Source organism: Sparus aurata, chromosome 16 (genome assembly GCF_900880675.1).
Source record: "Sparus aurata chromosome 16, fSpaAur1.1, whole genome shotgun sequence".
NCBI classification, from domain to species: domain Eukaryota; kingdom Metazoa; phylum Chordata; class Actinopteri; order Spariformes; family Sparidae; genus Sparus; species Sparus aurata.
The window spans coordinates 4,541,951-4,556,789 of record NC_044202.1 but is presented as its reverse complement, the minus strand read 5'-3'; the positions used below and the strand labels follow the sequence as shown (position 1 = coordinate 4,556,789).

General features: G+C 41.5%; 1 protein-coding gene across 1 annotated transcript; it reads left to right on the top strand.

Moving 5' to 3' along the window:
* Window positions 1-42: 42 nt before the first annotated feature.
* On the top strand, window positions 43-11,371 carry LOC115597743 (nucleolin). The gene is made up of 18 exons (XM_030443992.1): window positions 43-199; window positions 463-515; window positions 809-881; window positions 2,705-2,862; window positions 3,069-3,152; window positions 3,256-3,312; window positions 3,430-3,636; window positions 3,799-3,999; window positions 4,276-4,330; window positions 4,435-4,525; window positions 4,620-4,761; window positions 4,989-5,093; window positions 5,903-6,011; window positions 6,100-6,286; window positions 6,383-6,457; window positions 6,912-7,014; window positions 8,003-8,109; window positions 8,364-11,371. Exons 1-18 carry the CDS (start codon window positions 172-174, stop codon window positions 8,497-8,499), a joined length of 1,971 nt encoding a protein of 656 aa, XP_030299852.1. The 5' UTR covers window positions 43-171; the 3' UTR covers window positions 8,500-11,371.
* The last annotated feature ends 3,468 nt before the right edge of the window (window positions 11,372-14,839 follow it).

The following is a 14,839-nucleotide window of genomic DNA, read 5'->3' as shown; positions in this document are numbered from 1 at the left end:
TGGTGGAGCTTCTTGGAGGCGGGGAAGTGCATGATAGGTTAAAGCCAGAGTGACGAACATCCACCGCTAAGACGCGGAAATCAGAAGTCAGTCATCGCATCACTGTAAAATTTGCCTTCAGCAAGATAAATACAGCCTCGGGACACCTGTACAAACACACAAGTTCACATCATGCCGAGGAGGAAGGAGATTGTTAAAGGTAAGAATACGGCTTCGAGTTGTATTTGATAATTTGATATCTCAGTTGCTCAGTTTCATTTACTGAGAACTTCACCTATTTCGTCAACATGTTAAGCTAGTTAGCTTAGTAGCTGGCTAGCTAACGTTTTGGCGTTTGGCGAGCAGGTCCGTGCGACTGTAATCGTGTCACCTTTATCCACGGACTTTGACCCTCGCCAAGTTATGTGATGAATAAAACCATGTCTGTTATGGATTTGAAAACCCCCTTTTTCTGACTTTCAGGAGGCGCTCCTATTGCTAGAATCCGAGAAAACTCGAGACTAATGCACACCCATGTGAGTATGATGACTGGAAATCTTGTACTGTCATTATCAAGGTGGCATAACCGGTCTGTCCAGTTTACAGTGTGTTGCTGGTATCATGCCAACAGTAGGTAGGAAGCCATGGCAGCTTATTGTTTTACTTTGTTAACCAAATTCAAACTGTCCTCTTTAATGTACCCTCATAAAAGGGAAACACTGTACTACACTTCAGTACTCCTTACATATAAATAATCTTTGTGCACATTTGCTGTCACTGCTGCAGATGACAGCCAACTCACAATCAGCTGGTCTTTTCTCCCTCTTAGGAATCTATGGTGGATTTCATACATGGACGTCACTCTGGGGGCTCTTTTATGGATGTCGTCAGCTCTGTCTTCGGTAAGGCATTTTCTGGCTGTTGCAGGTTATTTCAAAGTCAATGTGGAGAAGTGAGCTGGAGGGAATTAATGCATTTTAAACAAGTCTTATTCATTAGAGTTTATCTTATTTATTAGAGATGGCAGATGTTAGACAAGCTGATGGTGCCTAACACAAATTCAGTCTTCTTGGTTAGTTCCTGAATCACCCTGTGAATGCCCATGTCTGTCAATATCTATTTAGTCACTAGATCTAAAAGGCCACATCAGTTTATGTAAAATAGACGCCAATAGACAGACATGGTGGTTATTATTTTGACTTTTTTGGGGGGAAATCATTGCCTCAGAGCTGCAAAGGTAAATGCTAGAAACTTTGCACAGTTGATATCTAGTTATTGTCAGGAGTAGACAGCACGGCACCCATACAGATACCAATTACAAAGGGTGGGGAAGGCAATCAACTCCTCCTTGTGACGGTAAACTGCAGATTGCATCCTGTTCACTGTTGCCATACTGTTGTTTACTGTTAATAATGTTCTGATGACCTGTCTGTTAAGGTTTATGGTTGGCCTTTGTCGCCAACAGCGTTGCATTCCATTTTAAGAGCGAGCGAGGAGTGAGGAGGAGACGAGCAAACAGTCATTTTATTGAGAGGTTTTGGGTGTGACATCTTCATTTGGAAAGTATAGGTCAGGAGGGGGCAGCCAAGGGATGAAATGGTAGGTGTGATGCCATTGGAAAGCAAAACTGTATATAACTGTTCTGAACAAACAAACATTCAGACCAGGTCAGGTGTAATGGCGAAAATGCCAGTCTTCGCATTCAGCCTGAGTGGGTGCAGTGCACACTTCAATTGTTGTTGGGAGGGGAAACAAAAAAACTGTGGTCCTGCAGCAGACAAGTTAAAACACAATCAATGCAACCAGGCAGCATGTTGCGGTAGCCTATCACAGAAGCTGGCATTCAGACACTAAGAATATAGTCTACTTCTATAATACTTACGATGGAACGTTTTCATGTTTTGTTATAAGCAGTTGGTGATGTAACACATTCGGTGTCAGTTTCTATTCTGTCGCTTGGTGCTTCAAACAACATCGTACTGCCAGGAGACTGAACCAACAAGGGAGGGGAAATACTCTGCAAAGTTGTTGTGGCTGGAGGGAGCCTCTGTGGAAGAGTTGCTGCTACCAAGCTCGGAGCCTGAAACCTGGCACTGTACTCACACACAGAGTTCAGGGACCAATGAGGAGACTTTTTTTCCTCCTGCGCTAATCGCAACAACATCTGATTTGGTCTAAATGCAGCCTCGGGTAGACTGAAAAGCATGCCAGCATAGAAACTGGGTGATGCAATGCCATTTTAAATATGAGGGAATCACTGCACATGGAAAAGCGCTTTTAATGTTGGAGTTGTTCACATGGAAAGTTGCAGACATAGTTGGGCAACAAATAAAAAAACAGCTGGAGAGAGAAGGTCAAAGGAGTTGTGAATGTCAGATTGTTGATCTCCCAATTTAGACATTGGAAAGGTGAATACCCCATCTGAAGAACAGTTCTGATGTGTACAGTACAAACGTGTACAGGCACAGTTATTCATCAAGCTCATTAAGACTAAGAAAGGTTAATGTGCAAGTTCTGCTACTGCACATGCAACTAGTGATATTGTTCACTGCACTAAACTGTCCTAACACTCACTAATGTTTATGCACCACCAAGATCTGAAGGACGGTAATGAATCAGATTATCTACCCTCTTCTTTGATAATTCTGATTAAAATGTGTTTGGTGATCCATCTGAAATGAGGGCACCTCAGTGAATATCTGGATCCTTTTCGTTTGTCTCCCAGGTTTAGATTTTATAAGGAACAACCTGGAGGAAGACCTCATTTATTCAGATGATGACGACGATGATGATGATGACGACGATGATGATCGCTTCTATCCACGCAATCATGTCCACAGGCCTTTAGAACCACATCCAAGAATTAGACAGCTCACTGACGAGGTATTGCACTTGTGTTTTGTTTTTTGGAAAGTGAAACACAAAGGTTCATTGTGTTGTTTATATGGGATGTAACTATCTGGAGAATATAACTGGAGATGAGATTGAATTCATCCTCAAAACATGACACAATTAGCTTGTTTTAGTCTTAGACGGTGTGTTTTTAGTGTGTTTTAGTTAAACACTTGACTCATAATTTTTTTTCCCAGGAGGCCGATAGACATGCAAAAGAATTGATAGAAGAAGAGGAAAAACGTAAGGAGAGAACGGAGAGGAACAAGCGAAAGAAATTGGTCAGTTTTGGCACAATTATTAGGTTTAACATCATTTTGAATGTTGGTTTTGCTTTTTACTCTGACAGTGACTTGTAACACATCGTTTTTCTTTCTGTTACAGCGTAAAAAAGAAAAGAAACGATTAGAAAAGGAGAATGCTGTTAAAGACATTATACCTGTAAGTATTCTTTGGTTCATGATTGCTGTGAATGAAATATTAGCATCTAGAAATACAATACAGACAGAACAGCAAAGCAAAGATGATTGTTTGTAATATTTTTTTTTGTCATCGCAGGAGGGAGAACAAGCAAAGTCAGACTCCTCAGAAAATCAGGAAGAAAACCCTGTAATTGAAAATAATGCTGAAACGAAAGAATCTCCTGAATCTGCTAAAACACAACATGCAACAGAGGCAGTTGGATGTGTTGCGAGCAGCGGTGAAAATAAAATTAAAGAAGAAAATATTGTGGAGGAGAATAAGAAAAAAGATGAGGAGCAAAAGGTTTGTGGTGCATTTTACATTTGTTTGTCACATTACTGTGTTTGATTTCTCCAAATTCACTTGTAAACTCTGTTTAAAGATTAGAATCTTTGCCAGTATTTGACAAACAATAGTGGATGGTTATCTTAAAACGACCACCCTGTGTTTGATTGTCGTCAGCAGGACTTGGATTTAAATAATTCATATTCTTCGACGACTGAATCGGCGCCTGAGGAGACGAGTAACAAGAAGCCTGCAAAAGAAAGAAAAAAGGAAAAAACAAAATTACAGGAAGTTCAGCAGCCCAAGGAGAAAAAAACAAAAGAAGTGGAGAAAGCTGAAGTTCCAAAGAAGAAGGAAGAGAAACCTGAACCCGATAAAGAGGTGGGAACACTGAAAACATAATATTAATGTGTCCGTGAGGCATTAATAAAAAGTTGTTTGCGACACGAAATTATTGTCAACCTGGAAACGAAAACCTTTCCCTTTTTAATAAAAAAAAATAAAAAATTATAGCTTGATTTTATGTGGTCAAACAATAACCGGTTGGCCTTTTTAAAATAATCTCATTTTTCACAGGAAGCCTCGCTCAGATTTGTTGTTTCCTGCGTTCCCCAACACGCCGTCGGGTTACTAATGTGCTGCTTCTAATTCTAACAGAAACCTGCGGATGATAAGGCTGAAGAGTTGGCAAAAAGAAGCAGGGAGCTTGCTGGTAAGTTCCTGTTTTCCATTAACATTTTTCTCATTGAGAATTTGACAAAACGATCGCGTGAAAGGTACCGAAGCATGCACAACTGTCTCTGCTCCTCCCCACAGGTATTGGAAATCGTTTGGCTGCCTCTGGTCAGTACGACATGGCAGTGAAATACTTTACTGACGCCATTAAATTCAACCCAAAGGAATTTAAGTAAGAAGACTTAAATTGACTTCAGCCTTTTCCGTTAAAGCATCCAGAAGCATTTACCGATAATGACCTTGAATTCTGTGTACTACTCTCTCAGGTTGTTTGGAAATCGGTCACTCTGTTTTGAAAGAATGCAGCAGTATGAAAACGCGCTCAGGGATGCTGACCTGGCACTCTTCATGGAGCCAAACTGGATAAAAGGTTTATTTAGGAAAGGGAAAGCTCTCTGTGGGCTCAAGGTAAATCACTGCGCCTGAATCCACTTAACCTTGCTTTGGTGTTTGTCCTTTCATATACAGCAGCTTTTCATGTTGCAGCCGGCGAAAGCTGTTTGCAAATGAAGAACTTGATCGTATTGGCAAATAATTTCTTTCAAGATCAATGCTTAACCAAAAGTTAATGTGCTCCATTACCTAAATCTTTAAACCCTTACTTATTGCCCTTTATTCCTCCCTCACTTCTGCAGAGATACTACGAGGCCTCACTCATCTATAAGGAAGTGTTGCAGCTGGAAAGTTCAAGCAAGGACGCCGCGCAAGAGCTGAAACGAGCACAGACGTTGCACCTCATGGTGAGTGAAGCTTACAAGGCTAAAAAAAAAAAAATCCCCTGATTTAATAAATGACTGTCATTTGCTCACCACAGTGACTGAAGTAGAGAACTGAGAGTGTGTAAAGCTCATGTGAAAGTTGGTTGTGGTAAGTTGTGTATAGGCCTATAAACGATTGACTCAATAAAAGAATGTTGCTGAATGTTTTGTTGGAGAGTCCAACTTTTTTATAAATGGAACGCTCTCTCACTTCCAGAGCAGTTTCTTCGCTCCACCTGGTTTGTTTTTTCACTCTGTAGATTAAATTCATGTTTGTGTTCGTCAAATAAGTTTTGATTTATTCATGTGTTCTGGTGGTCCTGAGGCAGAGTCTTCTTTAGGACTTTTCAGCAAAGTGGGAGGTATTGATCCGTGTCAGGAGTTTTGACCGGACTCAAAGGAGCTTCAGGTTTCCCACACTGTTCACTGCTCCTGTGTGGAAGGGGACTCCCTCATTTGTTCTCCTTGTCAGTCGACAAGTCAACAACCATCTCCTATTTCGTTGAGGTGTTGAGTCTCAGGATGTTGTTTCTACACCACTTGCGCCGCTTTCACACTGGACAAAAAATCCCCCAACATCTGCTAACGCCTGGCTTTTATCTATAATGTGAATGGCTACAATCGGCTTTCGTAAGCTCTGTGCAAATCAGTTAGATTTTGAATATAATTTGAATTGAGTTTGACATCCTTGATACTTCTCATGAGATTCTCAAGGGTGTCTTTTTTGTGTTTACTGTGTGTAGGGTGTTATGATGTTGGCTTTATGAGGTTTTTTTTAACTGTCATTTTAGGAGATGGGATTCACCTGGGCGCAGAGCTCCGAGGCCTTGAAAACACATGCCACCTTAGAGGAAGCTGTCGAATCTCTGTTTGGTGGCGACTGTAATCCCGTTCCTGGTGGTAAGCGTCTCAAAATGTTTCTGAAAGATGCAGAGATGACACGTCGCTTTGGTATTGAATTCTCTGATTGTTTGTTGGCTCTCTTCAGAACTCGGTGCCAGTAAGGACATCCCAGATCCACCAGTGGTCCAGGAAGAAGCGGAGGATGCGGGAGAGTGGATCGTCCGACAAACAAGTCGTCCTAGAGCGCTGCAGATCAGAGACATTGATACTTTGGACCAAAACAGATCGAAATCTCAGTCACCGACCCCTCGTTCAAGAAATTCTGTGAAACCGTAAGTTGGATGCCTTTTTAATTTAATGCTTGCGAACCTTTTTTAAAGTGAATTGTAACCATAGTGCAACATCTTTCTCTTCTGTTTCGTACAAAGGGAGCTGTTCCCCATCTGGGTCGGATCCTTGGCCCCTGCTGTCACCTACACAACGCTCCACGAGCTCTTCAGCAGGTGAAGTACCTCAGTCTGATCTCCTTCACACCTCTTGGCAGGTTTTCATTTTAAGGATGTCGTTCCACACTTTGTCAGAATCAGATGCTTCACAGTTTACAGCTTCACAGACACAGAAGATTTCGGCTCCAAGAAAACAAAGAATGAAAACAGCAGTTTTAAGTAGGAAGGACAAAAATAAATCTGCTAGGACAAAAGTTAAGTTGAGCCGTGTTTTAAAGCAGGTGCAGCTTGAGTTTTTGGTGGTTAATTTCAAGTCCCTGATATATTTTGGATAAGAAATTGCCTGATGCTGTAGTGTTGGTATATGTCCACCAGAAGGCTCAAGTGTATCGACTCTGAGCCTGCCATGTATCTATATTATTGCTGCGTAATTAACGTGCCGATTTTCCCTTATTGACTCCAAGATTTCAGCTTGTGTGTTAACCTTCTCTTCCTTTCCTCTCTCTCTCAGAGCTGGGACGGTTTACAGCATCAAGATGCTGCTTGAACAACAGTGTGCCTTTGTCAACTACACCAAGAAGGAAGACTGTGACAGAGCCATCCAGTGCATTAATGTATGTGTCTTTTTTAACTTCTTTTTGTGATATTTCTTCTTGTAAACAGTATTTTAGTGTTAATATTGAGCAAAATCTTCAGCTGGAGCCACAAAATAAACATCTTAAGTTCACTGACGTTACAGACAGCAAAGGCGCACAGTTTTATATTCTGTATAAGTGCAAAAGTAAAAAAATCAGATAATACGAGTTTGTATTCACAACTTGGCAGATTCTAAGTAGAGCAGTAAGTTTTGAGACGAGGGTAAAAACTTCTTCTTTGATTGTGTTATTGAAGCAGTGACTGAAGACTGCAGGGCCTTCGCTCTGTAAAGTTATTCCTGCTTTAAAGTCTGTCGGCTTCTCTTTTAAAACCGGCATTATTTTCACATCATACTAAATCGACTCTGACACAAATCTTATCGGCCGTGTCTCAGTAAAAAAACCTCTTTTTATTCCAAGCTGTGAGGCTCCTCAGTGCAGCTCTGATAACTGTCACTTGCCCCCTTTTTATTTTTCGCCGCTGCAACTTTACAATATGGACGGAAATGTGAAAGTTATCAAACCGTTCCTTCAACACTTCTTCAGTTATGACTGCTTTAAATGAATGCAATATCAATAATTGTCTCTAGATTATTCTACCAAAAGAGAATGAATCACCGACAACTTTGATATTGATTGTTTCAATCATTTTCAATTAATGTCAAACAACGTTTGCTGGTTCCAGCTTGTTATTTGTGAGGATTCACTGCTTGTCTTTGTAATTTATGACAGTAAATCGAGAGTGTTTGGGGATTTGGATTGTTGTTTGGCGATTTGAAGACAACTTTTCAACAGTTTATAGACTAAATCGATAATAAAAATAATCCTAAATTCCGTCCCTCGGTCTGGCTGGGAGTGTTAACTTTACAGAACGTACGTTGCCATGCTTGATGAGCAAAATTATTGATTTTAACTGCTGTCAGTGTTGACATGTTTGCTAGATGTTTAATGTGTCTTTCCTCCTCAGGGGATGGTGGTAGAGGGGGCTCCACTGTCGGTGCGATATCCTAATAGAATCCACAACGGGCTGGGTATGTCTAGATCGGCCGCTACTGACACCTACTCACGGCCCGGGTAAGAACGTGCTTTTCTTCTCAGAGTTTTAACTTTATGTTCATATGTAAAATTATTCAAATCATAGATATTAGAGGGGAAAAATGTAGATTGTCGGCCGTATTTCATTGTTTCATCTTGAACTTGTGGCTGTAAGAAGAAGTTTTACATTTACTGTGTTCGTATGAGTTCATTTGCTTATTTGTAGTGTGTGTGACATACCTCCCTTACAGTCGAATCTTGAAGTAAAAGATTGTTTCTCTCCGTTGTCGCAGGCCGTTCAGGAAGGAGTGCTTCTTCTGGAGGACCACGGGCTGCACGAGACCAGACTGCACCTTCAAACACGACCCGGAGCACAAGAACATTGACAAGGACAAATTCACCAGTAGACTGGGAAACTTTAACATGTAGGAAGTCAGAGAACGACAAGCATGCATCTTGTTTCCTTTGACATTTGACGCAGTGGTGGAGCCAGAATGAGCTGCTTTCTGTCCCCTCTGTTCCCCCTTTTTTTTTTGTTTTCTGGACCTTGTGAATTTATGGCAACAGATGAGTAAGTGTGTTTTGATGTGTTTGGGTTTGATTCGTTCGCAATTTCGGAAATGTTTGCACCGTGACGGCCCACCACTGTTGTTCAAATACAAAGGTCACAACGAACTTTATCATACTGCTGTATAACTGTATTAATTCGTGTGCATCCAGCTTCGAACATTCATTTCCAATCTGATTTTGTCAGGGATTAATTCTGAGTATCTAATCTGTTTAAAGATTGTGTTAAACACTTGATTTTTACTTTGTATCGTTTTAAAATTTTTATTTTTAAAAGATGTTTCTGTTCTCTCGGTCACCACTAGGTGACACTGTAACCTTTTATCCCTCAACTTTGGGGCTGCAAACATTGAACTGCTTTCACTACTACAGGCCGTGATTGATGGTTAGTTTTGCTACCGGCACATTTATGGCGTCATGTTTAATGATGAAGCTGTTCTCTGTGATTAGAGTGCAGGGGCATTGGGTTTTGTTAATGTGCTGCTTAACTAATGGTTCAGTTCAGTATTTATGTACATTATGTATACGTTTTTAATGGCATGTCTGATGGTGAATCTGTTGAAGTGATGTTTGGACACAAACTGTCACACATTAAGTGCCTTTTTAGTAGCACTGTAGGCTGCAGTTTATCATGGGTCAGCCCAGAGGGATTGAAGCCTCAAATTGGAGAGTGTTAATGTTGTGCCATAAACATTAAAGGACCAGTTCACCCAAAGATGAAAGTTCAGTCATTATCTACTCAAAGCAATGGTGATTATAAATCCGGGGGGGATTTTTGGAGCCGACAAAACATTACTGGAGATTCACAGCAACCAATTGAAATCGCAGGCTGACTAGTGTTTGTGGTAGGCTTAGGGTTTTTAACCCAAAACCTAACCTGAAGCTGAAGCGATTAAAATACAAAACATTGTCCATGTTGCTCCCACTTTTTGACTAGACGCACACAAACCCACAGAAGTTGGAAGAACGACCTCCGAAATTGGGAAGTGCTGCCATCGTAGGAGCACGTGAATGCAGCAAAAGTCTGTCCTGTCTGGACTTCCCCGAATGCCTTTAAAGTTTGCGAGTGTGCAGAACCGGCGAGGTCTGGACATTTGGGTGCAGCCCAAGTCTCTGGATGCCCCGAGACATTGATTTGGAAGCTAAAAGCTCGAGGATATAAAGAACATCTTCTCAAATCAATTTCTCAGGGCTGCTTGAGACTTGGATTACGCCAGATGAGCTTTATGCATACACATAAAACCAGTCCTCATCTACTTTAAGTTTAAGAAGGGATATTGCAAGTGAAGAAAACAAGTTAATACATGAGTTAATTAGTATTTTTCATCTGTAGTCCCCTGGCCATGGTGTTAAAAAGGCATCCTAAAATACAACAAGAGAAGACAGACAGATGTTAAGAACATTAAACCCAGAGGCGAGACATCAACAGTATGTATAAAATGAGGTTACTGAGTGCTGTTTTGCAGACTTATGAATCTTCACCTGACTTTGAGAGTGAGAAGGAAATGACTGAATTTCTATTTTTGGGAGAACTGTTCCTTTTTTATAGACATATATATATATATACATACAGAGCAGGACCAAAGCCTTGGTGTAGGTGGAGCAGTACACACAGATATGAATCAGTACAGAGAATAATAAAAGTCCGCCTCGTGATAAACTACGTCAGGCTGAAGCAAGATTCCTGAGAATGTAACTGAGTGTAATTTGGGAGATCAGTGTGCGGTCGCCGTCCCGCCATCAGCAGATTAACCCCCGGCAGCAGCTGTGTATCCTGTTGCAGTGTCCTTGAGCGAGAAGCCCTCTGCAGTCGGCCCGAGTCGGAGCAGAGTGCCAGTTAACCACCTGAAAAGTTACCATTGTCCCAGAGGTTTTATCTAAAGCAAGGTTCTTCTAATCCTAAAATACCTCGCTCCAATCCTCCCGGCTGTGTCTCCTCGCCCGTTAATGTGGGTGGGATTTGTGTAAGATCCCTCTTTGCTGAAGCCCAGCCCGTTTTTTCTTTTTGTTATCTGACTTCGGAGCAGTCCAAGGTCACTCTCTGTGACTCCCGTTACGCAACGTGTGGGGTGTGAATTACCAAACCTTCCCAAAGAGCTGAATAATTACCTAAAAATGAGGCCGGAGGAAGAAAAAGTCGAGGCGTTTAGCTGTGAAAAGTGCTTAGTCTCGACCTCGCAGACGGAGCAGCTGTACTTGTGGGCATTAATTGGCTGATGGTGGCATACCTCACAAAGCCCTTTTGATCTGTGTGAGATTGGAGAGCATGAAAGGCCCGTAATACTAACAACATGAACTCTGGGTGAACCCATAGGCAGCAGTGGGACACGCGGTTCATACATTACCAGCTCAGCAAAGCAGGGGTCTATATATTTAATCTCATTGGTCGGCTTGGCTTAAAACCTGTGCAAATGCAGATAAAGTCTGATAAGAGGTGAGGGTTCACGAGCCGGCTGGAGTCAACATCCCGCCACTCTGCGCCCGGGCGAAGCCAATCCCTCACTTAACTAAAGCAAACAGCAGGAAGATTAAGTGCATCTTGTTAAAAGGCCGCCTGGTTTGTAGAGCTTTTAGCAGATTTCTCTCCTTCTCTCCCTCCCAACAGGAGGCAGAATGGGGAACGAGAGAATGAAGCAGCAGACGTGACATGCTGCTCTCCCACTCTTTGCTTCTTGATGTATTGCTATGCAGCACCAAAAAAAAAAAAAAAAAACCCCTCCTCACTCCCCCTCAAGAGAAGTTTAGAGTCGGCGTAATTGAATGCGTCGCTTCTATCGCAGGGACACATAATCTAATTTTTATTCTAATTCTGTGGTTTCCCTCCGCTGCTAAATAAACTATTGATGTGACATGAGGGAGTAGCTGACTCACGCTCTGTATCAACAGTCTGATTTGTTTCTCAGGAAGCCAAAGTAAATGCTCCGCTGCAGCCCTGCAGCCGCTCAGCTTACAGGCCTCTGTGTGAACTTCATAACCTTCCCAGCAGGGCTGCTGCTGTTTGCTTGTCCTGTTTTAAAAGGAATGACACTTCAAACACGGCGGAGTGTGTGTTTTGGAGCGACGCACCTCATTTTCTTGTGCCTCGTTTCCAACAGATTCTTGCAGGAACATCTTTAAAAGTTTAAAAAGGCCCCTGAAAACGTATTTTCCTCAAGCATATTGCCTCGCCGTGAGCGATGTCCTTCATAACACACAATTTTCTGGTAAAGCTGGATTAGTTTTGGTTATATCACAAGAGAAATATCTGTCTTTTACTGTTTTTTTATCTGCGCTGGTTTTAAAGCAGGCAGGGGTTTTTCAGGCAGTGTGAATAATCCATGTTTCGGATAGATTCGATTGTCAGCGTTTTCTCCCCAATTTCTATAGACGTCTGAATAATATCGTTAATGTGAGTTTGTTCGGCTGCAATAATCGTGAAGTGAACCTCATTTATCCATCTTTTGATTCAAGCTTTTCAGCATGAAGGTCAACATTCGGTTAAAGGTTATCCTAAAAAGCGTTGAATTCAACGTTTGATGCCCGTGGACACCCTGAATTTAATGTCGATGTTTAATTCTGGACCGAAACCGTTGTGTGTCTTAACCAGCGTGGCGACTGAGATCAACAAGATGTTCTGATGCTGGACTCGGCACAATGGGGGAGGCATTTGGTTCACCGCGGTGACTTCCTCAACCGTCGACTGGATTCCTTTTGTTGCTCTGCGAAATGAATACAGTAATTGTCACAAAGAGAAATTGACCTTCTCTTTAATCTCGACAGAGGCCCCCCTCAACACGTTAAAATAGCGCAAACCCAATTAGGGAATTGATTGCTTGCTTTCATTTTCCTCATTTGCATCAGGGTCATATAGGGAAGATAAATTAACGTCTAGTCTTTTGTCCACGCTGTCGTTCCTGGTTGCGGAGCATCTATTGCTAAGAAATGAGCAGGAGAGAAGTCTTTTGTGTCCTCCTTGACGAACTCATCTCTGATTATCTGCTGTTAAACACCTTCAGAAATAAAGACTTGCAGAAGATTGAAACAGTCCTCTTTCATACTGCTGTCTGAATTCAAAGTGGAGTTTTTATGTTAATGGGATCATTCAAAGGGGAAATATCAGAGTTTATGAAAAGGTCAGGATGGGCTTTCTTTATCTCTAGCCACAGTTAAAAGGTCTTTTACAGGTTTTAAATGTGTTGTTTCCATTCAGTCCACCATTTTTGTAAATGCCAACATTGCCTGAGTTCGTCTCCACAGCATTATCTAAATCTTTATAATCCATTCATTTAGAAAAAAAAGGTTCGGTAATGTCCTAAAACAGCTGGGCGCTGTAGTTTTCGAGCAAACGCTTATCAAATAGAAATAAATAGTGCACATGCTGGGGACTATTTTCAGCTGTGGATTCATACACATTTGATGCACTGTGAGTATTTGCAGAAGCAGGACGGTGAATGTGGGACAGAGTCATAATAAAACTGTGCCATGTTCGTCTTCGTGTTCAAAGAGAGGAAATCTGATAAGTTGCCTGAAGTGATGCCAGTTCAGTCAGCACCGGTCGAGCCTGAAGTAGAACCCGGCCGATATCTTGGTTAGTTATCAGCTGCTTTGGTCCATCACAGCTACGTATATCTGACATGAAACCATGGTAGCGTCTTGTTAATTACAAGGTAGTCATTTTATTCTAAATGGGACCAGAATTTACAAAATGAACATCATGTTGTGTTGAAGGAGACTCGAAACTAGCGATCGAGACCATAAACTCATCAGGAAACTGTTTACAGAGGTAATAAGTCAAGTGAGAAGTAGGGTAATTTCCTCATAAGCTTACATACAATCAGACTTATTTTTGAAATTAGAAAGACGGCAGGTTTAAGACACTTCAACACTGGCTTCCCTTTTCAGAAATGGAAGCTACAATACTTCCATATTTAACTCATTCACAGTCAAACGTCTGAAAACTAAAAGTATGAAAATGAAAGAAATCTGGGAATGTGAGGCAACATTAGCCGCTACTAGCATGACACCTAGCATTGTTTGTAAGGGAGGCACCAGATATTAAAAAAAGACAGAAGAATGTGTGGACAAAAACAGGCTGCATCGATTTTAATTTTCTTTTTCAAACAGTTTTTTTTTTCTTTTAAAGCTGACAGTGGTGGAATGAGATTTATCAGGCTTCGGAAACAACAAACGCAAACAAAACCTCTTTCGGATCTGTTCATTGTTGGTTTTGGTGTTTTCGTGGGATTTGTTGATGAAAAGAAAAATATTAAACTTGTTGTTTTTCTTTTTCCCGGTGGTTGTTTTGGCAGAAGGAAAAAGCTACAACACTTCTATCAGTGGTCAACAGTAATATGATAATTTAAACAGTGAACACGTACAGTAAATACAACTGGTGCTGCCTTCATAACAACCGTGTCTTTTATGTTCCTGCGCATAAACTATTCAGTGAAACTGTCTGCCTGCATCCATAATGTACACTCCCGTTTCTTTATGTTTGGATAAATTATTCAGCAGCGCGGGTTTTTATGTGTATATGATATGTGCATGTTTACGTTCACCCGCAGAGACAGCGGGGTGACGTGGAGCATAATGGCGTCGACTCCCTTTGTTGTCTGCCCTGATAAATGGCAGTTTAAAGGTTGAATCTCACATCTCTTTCATCTCCGTCAGACGTGCACAGACACAGATTCTGTCTCTTTACGTTTGGTCTCCGTGATCGATTGAGAGACGGCCTGTGCGGGATGCACATTAACATGATTAGAAGCTTGTAAACAAAAAAAAACACAACTTGGTTTTTTGTGGGGAAGTTAAAACCTGGGGCATGCCTCAACTTGTGTTTCCCTCAAGTATTTACGTAACTTAATGGGGCAAGAAAAATGTGGCCTGTGTGTGTGTGTGTGTGTGTGTGTGTTGGAATCATTAAATCCTCCCGTCAGGTTGTATTTCATCCCGCTATCGACCTACGTATCTGGAGGTAACATGTTCAAGGGCATGAAAAATGTCAAGGCCTGTAAATCCGCTCACTGTTGCCCGGAGGAGTTTGACTTCCAATAATTGATGCCCGCTTCCATTCATCACCATCCTGCAGAGGTCCTAACGCTCAATCCCGCTCTCTCTTTCACACATTGTCTTGTGGCTCGTCTTCCGTTTTGTGTCGTTCATTTTCTCCAGGAAAAAAACATACATTAACCTCTAGAACACCGTAAAATACAACGTCACCATT

Bases quoted from the DNA above. Each gene is read 5' to 3' on its own strand.
- LOC115597743 (XM_030443992.1), top strand. From the start codon at position 172: ATGCCGAGGAGGAAGGAGATTGTTAAAG. The intron at 3,637-3,798 runs GTTTGTGGTGCA...TGTCGTCAGCAG, and splicing joins AAAAAGATGAGGAGCAAAAG to GACTTGGATTTAAATAATTC. The intron at 4,762-4,988 runs GTAAATCACTGC...TCACTTCTGCAG, and splicing joins AAGCTCTCTGTGGGCTCAAG to AGATACTACGAGGCCTCACT.